Here is a 13,346-nt window from a genome sequence, read left to right as displayed (position 1 = left end):
AGAGCTCAAATGTCGTGTCTCAACGGCGACAAAGAGTTTCATAGCTCATCAGATTCCTCCACTCTAAATAAAGATTCTGAGATTGTTGGGTTGTTTCCACCCCACCCCTTATCCTTTTCTTCCACATTCTTTGCAGCAACAGGAACAGGATCCAACAAACCTGTACATCTCCAACCTGCCAGTGACCATCGATGAACAGGAGCTGGAAGGGATGCTCAAGCAGTTTGGCCACGTCATCTCCACTCGTATCCTGCGTGACATCGTGGGTACCAGCCGGGGAGTTGGCTTTGCCAGGTGAGCCGTGTGGAGGCTTCGTCTCTGTTTTGGAAAATAAAATAAAACCGCAACCAGTTTTATTCATCCATAATGGAGGTTTTTGTTTTCGTGTTCGATCGCGTAAATGTGAATGTGTCATTATACCCACCACCGCCCGACAACCTATTAGTGTAAGGTTTGTCAGGAAAGCCTACGTGTTAAACAGCATTATTCAGTGGGAATTAAGATAGTGCAAAGCGTCAGTGCCATGTTGCGGTGTGGATAGAGTAACAATGTGGAAATCGTGACAAATAAGTTACGTTGCTTGGCCTGTAGAACTGGGAAAGTCTCATTACTCCTAGCTTGGAATCACAATTCTATGATCAGAATCTAATATGATTCCCAGTCGGATTGTGGAATCGGCAACATCATCGAATCATGGGGATGACGGGCTGTGTGGAAACTGACATGGCATTCAAGGCCTATTCACCAGAAATGCCATTGAAATATATGGCCAATGGACACAGGAGTGGTTCCCAATCAATGTTATCAATATCTCTTTATTCTTGATATTTTTGCCACTTCTGGTGTTTCTGTGGATAATTGGGAGGACATAGCTAATGATAAAGTCAACGCAATCATTAAAAAAAATACCAGATATAGAATATTGTAATGTTGGTGTTTGGAATTTAGTTTGAGATTCAAGCTCATGGTTACCAACTTGACCACTTTGACATGCGTATATCTGTGTACTTAACATCAGAATGTTTTGATGACAACTTGTTAACACAATATGCGACGTTCTATGTCCGGCATTTATATCTCTGCAGAATGGAGTCTACTGAAAAGTGTGAGGCTGTCATTCAGCGGTTTAATGGAAAGTTTCTCACCTCCCCTCCTGGGGTACCAGGTGGGTTCTGCTTGCCACTTAATAATGGTTTTACAGAAACACATTCCTGCGGAGGGAGCTGGTAGGAACGTTGGGTTGCTCGGTCAATGGCCAGGGTCAACGGCGGCGTGGTGTATTCCGCAAATATGCCCGACTGTGAGGGCGGGCACAAGCCGGCGTGAGTAGGTTAAACGTTGAGTTTTATAAGGGCACCACGGGGTGACCAGCCCCCCCCCACCCAGCCCCACCCTTCCCCACCCTCCCCTCCCCACCCTCCCCACCCAGCTCCTCCCCACCCAGCCCCACCCTCCCCACCCAGCCCCTCTCCACCCAGCCCCTCCCTGCACGACGGACGGACAGACACAATAATCCCCTCCTGGTGTAACCAGGAGGTTCTTACCAGTATACTAACCTGAATACAAGAAAGGACTTAATAGTAAAACATTAGTAGGCATGTACTTGTGCACCAAACACAGCACATGCTTAAAACCCGCACTCGTCTGGCTCCAATGTTGGGTGGAGGAGCCAGTAGGTCTGTAAAACGATGCCTTGACAGCCCGTAACACCCCTATGAGAGTGGTCGCCAGGCCATGCAAAAGCAAGCAATTGGCATCCATAACATGGCAGTCTCGCTGCGGAAACGGCTGCATAAGGTCAGCGGCAGCTTTATGGACTGGAACTGGTCGATGTTGCCTGACTCGAGTGCTATGCACTTTTAAATCGAGATTGAAAACTCATTTCTTTAGAACTGCTTTTGGTGCTTAGTTTGTTGTCCTTCCGCTACACCTCCGATTAGCACGGTTGGCTACATATGTTGCGAAAGAAGTTCAACATTTGTACATACAAAATTGATGTATTTCCGTTTTAGATAGTTTGATCAGTGATGCCGGAATCAGAGAGAGAATTGTGGCTTAGCAAGGGTAAGAGAAAAATGCCCCCAGTGTTCTGCATATTTGCGACATATACAATACGTAACTATTTTTGCAACCTAAAATGTAAAAAAAGTTATTGTTTAATATCTTTGTTAGAATATTTAGTTGCCTTCTGCTGTGCTGAATGGCACATTGACAGTGATAGGCCTGTTTAATGAAATACTGTATACCTTTATTTTTTTTATGTTTTACTTATTTGGTTACCAGACATACTCGTATGCATGTTACTGGCCTACTTCCCATTAAAATCTCTCCTTCCAGAATTAATTTGATTGGATCAATTATGTGCTCCTCTCTGTTACTATTTACAGCACAGGATAAGGCATAGCAGATAAAAGCATTAACACATGCATGGATCTCTACCTTGAGGCAATGTAGAGCTCAGTCAATACTTGTGCTCCACTGGTTAGCGAGCATATAGAAGAATAGTGCCTAGTTTCCCATGCGAATAATCCTTCTGTAATATTACTTATAAATACTGCACATAATGGCATTACAAATTTAAGTTTTAAATAAATATACACTCATAGTAAGGCTACTGCATATATTAAAATATCACTAGAGTGGTGGTGCAGTGGTTCGCACACATGGGCACCTAAGTTCGATTCCTGGCCACGGCTGACATGGGTGGCAAGTGATGTCTGAATAATTTTGAGCAAACCCTCCTCCTGCATCAACCAGCAGTGATCTGCACGGTGAAATATGCTCAAACAACCTCCAGGGCTGACACAGCATCCATCCAGCAGTGGATTGACAATAGGCTGTAGATCATTATTATTATTATTATTGTAACTTCATGCATGTCTTCAGTGACATCTTTCTTGGTCATATTGTATATGGTTTATTGCATATTTCGCCAGTGTGTATTTTTGTTTAGATTATATCAAGCACATATGTATAGGGAATGCAGAGTTAGTGTATGGAAATGCACATTAATGATTGCAACTCTCCCTTGGGGCTCTGGATATTCCAGTTGCCAGGAAATTGAGGTAACCACATCCTGGCCCTTGTGGCTTGACCTGGAATAAATGAGGATGCATTTGCTTAATCTCCAACCAAACTATTACGCTCCACCTCTCGCATTACCTTTTATGCTTTACCCACCTATTGCCACCATATGCATGGGATGGAAGTGAAGGTCTGTGGGTAGTTGTGGTATCTAAATTTGAACAATTAAACACCATATTGCATAACATTCAAAACAAGCAAAATACAAACATTTTGATCGTGGTAATTTTATAAATGTACATTGGTGATAAAGTGTAGAAATAAAAATATGTAAAGACACAATGTGCATCTATCTGAATATTCACATTCAATTTGACTATGCGGCCACTGCAGTGAATATTGTGCTGGTCTATGAACAATCGTATTGTTTGTGTGTCATCTACGGCCATTGTCAAATAATGTTAGCAAATATGTGCTTCAATAATGTACAGTGCATGTATGCTATAATAATTCCGCCTTTTAACTGGAACATTTTAGAATAGTAATGCTGAAAAGTTTGTTATTAGGCCGTTAATATATTGATGTCACTACTGTTATTAATGATGGTTGTATACTTAATTAAACTACTTGGCATCAATATTGAATTGTTTTTTGATTTATTACGGCATTCGGCAGCATGAGAAGTAATGATTTTGAGGTGAACAGTGCTCTGAGTGCAGCAATAAAAAAAATCCCATTCAGTATATACATTAATTTTCTCTCTTCAGCCTGTTCTTACTGTGCATTTACATAATGTTTGTGGGCTTTAGTACGATATTAAAATACCTACATTTATGCAGTATCCCAGGGTAGGATTACATTTACATAATATATATATATAAAACCACGTAGAAACGTATGACAGATATATAAATCTCAAGGTTGCACTCCCACTGGTATTTAAGAACATTGCATTGTTATAGCCCACTCCTCGGGTGATCGGGCAATGTTCTTCAGTGTTACAATTAAGCAAGGTTCTTTAAGGCAGGGAACAACTCCACCTCATCCCTGCACCCTTGTACATCGCAACTTTTTGTCAGATACATAGGCATGCTGGAGGCTGGATGAAATTGGGGTTACGGTTGAGGAGTTCAGCCAAGGTGCAACCAAAGAGCCTGGTGAAGTGGTTACATGAGCGTGGACCAAGGTCACATGCTGTAAGAGATTTACCGTGAGATTAACAGTGATGGTGACGACTAACTTAACCATTGTAGGATACAGGCAAAAGCAACTGCATAAAAGATTTCGATTCATGCAAATTCAGTGTATGTATCCTTCTTCTTGGTTCTTTCGGTAAAGTCACGTAGAAGGGAAATAATAAAATAATAAAAATAAAACATAATCGGACGCTGTTTTTCCGACAGACCTGTTCTTCACCTGGGGACGGCTGCTTGCGTTGTGGCCGAAACGTCATGAGAATTGTATTTTATTATGTTTTATTTTTATTATTTTATTATTTCCCTTCTACGTGACTTTGCCGAAAGAACCAAGAAGATGAATCCCTGCAGTTACGAAAGCTTTAAATCGAAATGTATGTATTCTGTTCCCTCTTACAGTGCCCAGTGAACCTCTGCTGTGCAAGTTTGCAGACGGGGGTCAAAAAAAGAGGCTAAGCCATAACAAATACCTGCAGAATGGACGGGCATGGCAGCGCGAAGCTGAGGGCCGCATCGTAAGTCATTCTGGCTTTCACTTCTCATGCCCACACGCAACGATTGCAACACATCAAATGAGCTAACGTTGAGAGTGAAATGGAACGTAAAATGCATTAGTGTCATTAAAGCAAGTAAGGAACACATTACTATCTTATACTGCTGCCATTTGTCTAATAATTAACTTGCATTGTTTTATCTGAGATTTTTAATAAAATTGTATTGATGCCCTCTTTTTTAAACCACAGACTGGGATGACCTTAACGTATGATCCTGCAGCTGCTTTACATAATGGGTAAGCTTAATTGCACCAATTGTGCACATTTTATGAAATTATGCCCTTGTGGTTCATGCAAATTCAGTTTTTTTTTTTTACCGAATGTTAACATATTTGAAATTCTGTGCCTACCTCTAATTTAGCAGTGTTTTCATTTATTTAAATTTCTTAATCCTAATTTTTACTAATGGTGTTGAATATCGTGTTGAATATGGTGTAAAATATATCAAAACATTGTAAACAAAGCTTTATCATGCCATTGTCAATTCTTATTTCTGAAAGTGAAGTTAAATTTTCTTGTTTCTTTCGGTAAAGTCACGTAGAAGGGAAGTAATAAAATAATAAAAATAATTTATTACTTCCCTTCTACGTGACTTTACCGAAAGAAACAAGAAGATGAATCCCTGCAGTCACGAAAGCTTTAAATCGAAATGAAGTTAAATTGATGACAAATCCCGACTCAACAAGTAAAATGAAAACTTTAAAATGCTAAACAACAGCTTTACTCTTGGTATAATCATAACCCTGATTGGAGTTGTTACACTTTGTTGTGTGTCATAGGTTTTATTCTACACCGTACAGCATGGCAGCTAACCGCATGGTGTCCCACACTCAGATGGCACCGTACCTGGCTGCTAGCCCCATCTCAACATATCAGGTACCACAACACCTACACTCGAGACTGCATTACGCAATTCTCATTTCCAGGAGCCATGTAAATCGAGTTCGAATTAAAAAAAATGTGTGTCCTGCCAGCACGTTGCAATTTGTTTGTGTCAACTGGAGTTGGCTGTTAATTAGGGCGTGGTCAGAATTGTCTTTGGCCACGGTTTTTTCAGGGTTTGGCTTGAATTCCCGAAGTCGGAATTCTAACTGAACGGAAACACACACCACGAAACATGTTTTAAGACTAAAAGGCTGTAGGCGGTGGCATAATAAGAATAATAATTTTACATTGATTTTAACATCAAACAATTTACGTTTAATTTTGTCAGTGATATGGTCTTGACATTTTTCCTGTGGGAAGTCTTAATCTGGCAGTGTTTCTGGGAAAGATTTCCCCGACTGGTGATAACTCGACCTGCTCAGCAAATCATGAAAACGCCAATCTTTATTTGCTAACTTGAGTTGTCACTCGACTTTAGTTCTGGGAGAAGTAAGGTCAACCCAGTCCAACGCAGGGTTACTTGAGTTGGTTGTTCCATGGACACAGGGTACAAGTGTGCTAATAGGTGTGGGTAATGTGGTCTGCTTGAAAACGATTAATTTATTGATCGGTGTTTTAAAAAGCTAAAATAAGACAAATGTTTACTAAACAAATGTTTACATAACTACAATACAAATAATTCCAAATCAAATTCATTACACACTCATAATTAAAAATGTACAGTATCTGTTTCCCTATTAAAAAAACCCTGCATGTACACTTCAAATCCAGTAGTATTCAACACGGTGTTGGACATTACCCAAAGGTGAAATGATGAGTAGAATATACCAACGCTCTAAGCTTAGCAACACGAACCATTAATTAGCACATTGGGAATTCTGGGATGCATGCTTTTCATGAAATGTTCATACTCACAGTGAGGTAAGTGGGAAGCAAGGCATCGAAATAGCCAAATGAATGTGTACGTACGTGACTCTCTCGCGAGCGTTGCAATGTTTACATACATGGTGTGTGACTGCGAGTATTTTAATGAGCATGTACATGGTGGGTGAATGTGCTCTGCAGGTTCACAGCACGTCCTGGATGCCCCAGCAGCAGTATGTAATGCCACCAGCGGTAAGCCATATCAGCAGGAACAGAGGTGCAATAATTCCCTCAATTAGGGCACAGGCACACAGAGCCCAACCAGCCCTCCTTGAGGCACACTGGCATTTCTTAATGGATTAACATCACAGGTGACATTCACTAAACTAGGCCAAGTTATCCCTTAAATGTAACGCCAGTGGGTATACTTTTGTTTACAGCATATCAGTCAAAGTAATATGTTTTGCATGAAAAGTAATTGTGTGGAAATAGTTTATTTTATCGAATTATGTTTATTTGCTGGACATTTTCTTTTTCCACTACATGTCCTTAAATTAATTTCTCCACGTATATGTTTTATTTATCTGCAGCTTTCAAGCTGTCAATACATAATTTATTGATACTATTTTAATAATAAAATCAAGGTTGGTCATGGAAGAGCCATTTCTCGTGTCCTCATAAATTAATCAAGGACAGTAACATCTCCTGTGCATACTGCTACACGCAAACATGTTTTCCATCTTCCTGTCATGATAGCGTAACACTGCACTGTGTGGCTTGTATGGCCTCCAGGGCGCTGTGATATCTCCTTCCTTGGATCACACCATGTCCTTGCAGCAGGCAGGAATGATGGGACCCCTCGCCCAGCAGATGAGTCACCTGTCACTGGGCAGCACACCCACCGTAAGTATCATGATAAAAGCACAGACGCGGATGGCCTTAAGAAAGCCAGCGTTGAGCTCAGATGAAAAAAAAAAACCTTTCATGAATAAAAGCTACCCTTTATTCATTTTCTTGTTATGTTTATTGGTCACATATCACAAATAATGTTTCGTTTTTCCGCAGTTGACATCTAATTTGTAAAGATGCAACAAAATATACCTTTATTTTTTTTTACTTTTTCCATATTACCTGTGAAAATATTATTTCATTTTTACAATTAATAACACACTGTCAATGCATTACTAAGCAGTACTAATTTAACGTGCAGTATCTTTAAAAATCCCTGTGATCTGCCTTTCCCACACTACATGTTATTTCTAACAATGCCATCATACAGCATAAGCAAATCCATGTATCTATTTAAGCTAATTATACATTAACCAAATAATTTATTCTGTTCTCTAGTTATTAGGCACACAGCCTAATCAATAATTTATGCATGCTGGAATTTATCTAATGGCTTCACATTTGAGTGGGTTAAATTGACTTTTTTTGAAAGCAGGAAGACATGTCTTTGACACCTGTATCAAAGACTGCCACCTGGTGCACCATCTTAATACAGCACCTGTAGAGATATGCTGGTCAGAGACAAAGGTCATCAACAAGGTTGTGACAGTTGAGAACCACGGCTCTTTGGTTGCAGGTATAGCTACATAAGTAATAGACTACATGGAGAGTTTTGTATGATTAATGTGGGCTGTTGTGGATTAAATATTTACCCATGTTGTTTTTTTGACAGTACATGACAACCGGACACCAGGGCACTTACATCCCCCAGTACACCCCTATCAATGCCTCATCAGTCGATGTAAGTTTTACCTTTGACTCTTAGATTATTTGATATGGACTTTAATAATACACATATGCTGACATTGCCTATCAAGAATCATTAAGTACACTAACTACTGTGTACTTATTGTCTTTTACAAAATCGTAACATTGTGATATTTTCTGGGAGGTTGCTTGTCATCTACTCAAAAAACCATCTCAAATGTACTTGGTTATACAGTTGAACTCTGCGGCCATATGCGGATGTTTTTTTCGTGGAACCTGTAATCTGCGACAAACTGTGGTAATTACTCAAAAAATCCATAACAAATATTTGCAGGGACATAGATAGAGAAAATAATAACAATAAAAATACAAATAAAGTGAATTCAATAAAAATGAAAATAAAGTGAATTCACTTTATTTTTAATTTAAAATTTATTGTTGTTACTTTTTTCTATCTACATGACTTTACCAAAAGAAACATATAATATTAATTCCTGCAGTCACGAAAGTTTTAAGTCAAAATTTAAACATTTGCAGATTAAAGGAACTGCATGGAATGTGACTAATAAACGCTCCAAATGTCTCGATTTAAAGCTTTCGTGACTGCAGGGATTCATCTTCTTGGTTCTTTCGGTAAAGTCACGTAGAAGGGACGTAATAAAATAATAATAATATAATAAAATAATTATTTTTAAATACTTTTTTTTTTTTTTTATTACTTCCCTTCTACGTGACTTCACCGAAAGAACCAAAAAGATGACTCCAAATGTCGTGAGAATATTACAAATTGTCGGATTTTCACTATTTATTTCCAAAACCTAAATGGAGAAAATATCCCATCATCTCATTCCCATCACCACAGTGTCTCTCGAATTCTACGAAGAATTCGCCGCCCTCCCCAAAATGTGAACTTTAGAATTTTCAAAATGCCCTCCGGAGAGGCTTTCTATAAAGCTCCATCTAGTGGAGGCCTTCCGCCAGCAGTGGTGGGAGCAAGCATTTGCAGGGCTGTGCCTAAATTTCTATTTAAAGCTTTCATGACTGCAGGGATTCATCTTCTTGGTTCTTTCGGTAAAGTCACGTAGAAGGGAAGTAATAAAATAATAAAAATAAAACATAATAAAATAATTCTCACGACGTTTCGGCCACAAGAAGAATTCTTCACCTGAGGACGGCTGCTTGCGTTGTGGCCGAAACGTCGTGTGAAAATTATTTTATGTTTTATTTTTATTATTTTATTATTTCCTTTCTACGTGACTTTACCGAAAGAACCAAGAAGAGGGCCATGTGTCTGTTTAAGCCTCTTTAGATTCTGAGTTCCTTTCGGATTTGTTTTCTTTATAACAATATGCATTTCAATCTTGATTTGAAGCTTTCGTGACTGCAGGAATCCATACTCTTTGGTTGAAAATAAAATACAATTTTATGCATTTCTTTACATTGGAATTCTCTCTTTTAGGACTCTAGCGGGCAGCAACAAGGAGTCTCTATGGAGGCCACAGAGCATACCCAGTACTCATACCAACAAGCAAAGTGATGCAAGGTATGAATATATACTGTTGTATTGAGATCTTGTACCACATCGCACACTCCCGAAATTTGGAATTAAACTGTTTGATCATAGCTGTTTCTTTTTTTATATTGAGCGTGATTTTTTTTTTCTATTAAAAGTACGGTATTTTTTTTTCAGATGAAGCCTGACTTGAAAACTGGCTGATGAAGAGATCAAAGTTGCCTTCAACCTGAAGTGCTTTTGGCATGGATGCAATTTTATTATTATTGTTCACTACGGAAAGGTTAAATTTTAATATCCACAAAATGTCAATTCAAATAACTTTTCCACATCCCTACTTTCACACCATCTGTACTTGTAACATGTTTATTTTACCAAAAGTCATTTAAAGAAAAAAACTTGAAATTATCAAAAGATATATTTTATAAAATCTTTGTTTTGTGGGTTCTGATGGTGCTTATATTATCGTGATAACTGATTTTTTTAAAATCAGTGTTACATTGACTCTGCCAGGATTTCCTAAACATCCTGGAACATTTACAGCACAGTCTTTGGCTTTGCTACATCCATTTATAGCATAATCAGAACTTTTCTGGGTCATTTTGTTTGTGGGAACCGGTGGGGCTTTAAGGCAATGGTGTTTGTGATTTGTATTTATTTATTTTGTCATTGGTGTTGTAAATCTTTCAAAGAATGTTCAAAGAAAATGATCAGCAGTTGTTTTCGCCTTATTTTATAGTTTTGGCTTTTGTGTGTCCTTTGAAATATTGATTGCAATTAAAATTTCTGTCATTGAGACTGTAGGACATGCGAATTGCTGGTGATTGGTGTATATTCTTGCCGTGCTGTAGGTAATGTTTTCGATGTAATAGTATGTTACGTCATTGCGGTCTTCGTTCTTAGAAGATGTTTTCCTTCATTGTTTTTGTTACAAAAGGAAATTTATGGATTTTTCTGATTTAACGTTTGATACTTGTTTTAAATGGGAAAACTAATTCTGAAATCTTGTAGGATAGATTTTATGAAAAAAAGATACTGCTATTTAAATAAAACGACAAAAACAACAAAAAAGCAAAACAAAAAAACCTAAAAATACCTTTGTGAAGCGGGATTTGGAGTGGACATCTGTATGTTTAGATACGAGTGCTGATAATCTAAGTGAGAATGTTTTTGAGAAGTTATTTTGAACCAATCCGAGACTAATTTTAATAGAAATAAGGTTTATCTTTGTGTTGAATACTTCCTGAACCTTCACAGCAAGAAGACGGTCAACAAACTTTAGTTGATTTCAAAATAAAGATGTTTTTAACAATGCATTAAAAAAACGTTACAGTAATGGTAATAATATATATTAGTTTTGAACGTGTAAGGGCTGTGTGCTGGCATGGAATCAGACTGTCACTTGTTTCTGGAAAACAACAATGAGGACACGATTATTAGGATTGTTCAGCGAGAAGAGGAGAAAATAGCACTTGTGTGAGTTGCAGTTGTGGAACATGCTTTGGTCAGGTTGGGTCATTAACCAAAGACTTGGATGTTCTCGTAGCTAAGTAAAATCTTTGGTTTTGTTTTGGCATGAATGTGCAGGGCAAGTGTGCGCTTTTGTCTTTCTAGGTGCATTTAAATGAAGGCTTAAAACAAATAAAAAAAACTGGTGTGTGCACCATAGTTATTGAAAGTTAAAGGGCAGTCTCTCCCAGGTTTGTTCCCTTGGAATATGCAAAGGCTTCCATCATGCTTGAAGCTGGAAGGGTTACTGGGAATTAAGTCTTCCAGTGGGGATACCTCCTGCTTTGTACCAGGAGATGCAGATGATGATATCTACCTCAGATTGTTTCTTCAATGTCGGCAGCTTGCGTGGTCACAATGGGCACGTGGTTGTAAGCGCTGCATTCATGAGTTTGAAGTTGTGTATGTGGGCACGTCTTTAAAGCAAGCCTGATGTTGTTGCACAGAAAAGAGTATATCCCAAGGAGCAATGATGGTAATACAACTTGTGGAGAGTCTGCAAGGTGTGCTTTTACTGGAAAGTGCTTCTCATGTGGCTGCCTATCCAGATAGCATTGCCCTGTTCTTTAAAGAATGGGCAAATTGTCCTGCTCATTGTGTTCGATTGTAAATGTCAAATTACCTTTTTAAAGCTCTACAATTTATGCTGCTATATTTTCAATGGCCAGTTAGTCACAGATCGATTGGTTAAGCTGGCCGATTCGAATAAACGCAACACCATAGCCACATTCACCGCGTTTGCAATGTGGAATAGATGAATTGATATTGGATATATGCAGTTTAAAATACATTGACTAAAGTAATTATTAGAAATATTTTAACATACCCATTGATGCTGCTTTAAATTATGCGACTTTGTTGTTTACGAACAATACACCATTTCCACCATGTCTTGTTTTATGTACATAGAGCAGCTTCCACTGTCGTATGTAGACAGATGTTAAATTATCAAAAGTATAATTTTTAAGAAAGGCCTTTTGTACAGAATGAGATACGTGTATATGATCACAAGAGTGAATGATTTGTTTTTTTAATTTGTGTTTGTGCTGCCTGGACTTGCCAGTGGGAATTGTATCAGTGCCCCTTTTGGATGATTTTTTGAATTTTCACGCTGATGGTAAATGACTTTGCTGTAGAATTGTGGGGGTTAATGCTGTTTGGAGCTCAGAGTGAAATACTCTGTGCCAACAAAAAAAAACGAATAAAAATAATATTTCATTGGTTGTGGTGGATGTTTTTTTTTGCAATTGTAGTACCGTACTGTGTTTCATTGCGTAGAGTGATTGTTTTTGTGTAGTAGCATTGTGCGGATAGATTTTAGCACGTGACTATCCACACACCACATGAATGTGATGTCTGCAAAAAAAAGAAACTGCTTCTTTACATGTCACTTAAACTAATAGTTACAAAATTTTTTAAAACCCTAATTTTACAAATGTGCTATCAGTATGTATATACCACGGACGTACAGGCAGGGGAGGCAGAGCCTCACCTGTCATACTCCAATGAAAATAGCTGTTACGAAAAGTAAAACAAAAAGAATAATCAAATCAAATAAATATTAAGATTTTTTCCAGTGATCTGTGTTATAAATGTTCTTTTTGTACGATTCAAATCATTTTTATAGTCAAAATCGCCAAATTTGTGGAGCTCCGCTGCAAATACAGGAAGAGACGAGAGGTGAGGCAGTGACGAGTTCAGCCTCCCCTCTGATTGTGCAACCCCTCAGTAACTGGATGGAGCGTGGGGCAATAAGCACGTGCCTGTTACTATCTCAGTATGTCACCAATGTAATGTTTGTAGACCCCTTCATTTCATGTCCTCACCTTCCATACTCCAGGTAACTTATTTCATGTACGTGTATAAAGATATTTAGGCTCGCTGGTCTCGTCATAAAACTGCAATGAAAAAACACCAGGGGAGGCAGCTATCACATCTGCCTCACTGAGGGGGACGTGTCTAACACGCCCCCCTCAGTGAGGCCACGCCTCTCTGAGGCCACGCCCCCCTCAGTGTGAATCTGGCTCTGACACGAGCCAGTGCCTCCCCAGCCATTGACCTCACCGCACGTCAACTGGTGTGCAC

At 38.7% G+C, this 13,346-nt stretch overlaps 1 protein-coding gene across 10 annotated transcripts in view; it reads left to right on the top strand.

Annotated features, from left to right (window-relative positions):
* LOC133345916 (RNA-binding motif, single-stranded-interacting protein 3-like) overlaps positions 1 to 12,479 on the top strand; it is a 156,380-nt gene extending 143,901 nt beyond the window's left edge. For 7 of the 10 annotated variants that reach the window (XM_061557032.1, XM_061557031.1, XM_061557041.1 and 4 more), the window contains 10 exons: positions 137 to 294; positions 1,086 to 1,165; positions 4,620 to 4,735; positions 4,964 to 5,010; positions 5,554 to 5,650; positions 6,725 to 6,775; positions 7,316 to 7,426; positions 8,205 to 8,273; positions 9,699 to 9,782; positions 9,930 to 12,479. In XM_061557032.1, the coding sequence (XP_061413016.1) occupies positions 137 to 294; positions 1,086 to 1,165; positions 4,620 to 4,735; positions 4,964 to 5,010; positions 5,554 to 5,650; positions 6,725 to 6,775; positions 7,316 to 7,426; positions 8,205 to 8,273; positions 9,699 to 9,776 (807 nt within the window). In that variant the 3' untranslated portion in view covers positions 9,777 to 9,782; positions 9,930 to 12,479. The remainder of the gene's footprint in view (positions 1 to 136; positions 295 to 1,085; positions 1,166 to 4,619; positions 4,736 to 4,963; positions 5,011 to 5,553; positions 5,651 to 6,724; positions 6,776 to 7,315; positions 7,427 to 8,204; positions 8,274 to 9,698; positions 9,783 to 9,929) is intronic. The other 3 variants (XM_061557033.1, XM_061557035.1, XM_061557036.1) reach the window with 2 other exon arrangements.
* Positions 12,480 to 13,346: the final 867 nt, after the last annotated feature.

The sequence above is a fragment of the Lethenteron reissneri genome, chromosome 23 (genome assembly GCF_015708825.2).
Source record: "Lethenteron reissneri isolate LAM-NWPU_2019-01 chromosome 23, ASM1570882v1, whole genome shotgun sequence".
Lineage (NCBI taxonomy): Eukaryota > Metazoa > Chordata > Hyperoartia > Petromyzontiformes > Petromyzontidae > Lethenteron > Lethenteron reissneri.
The sequence above is the reverse complement of the archived record's forward strand: the minus strand, read 5'-3'. Positions and strand labels throughout refer to the sequence as shown.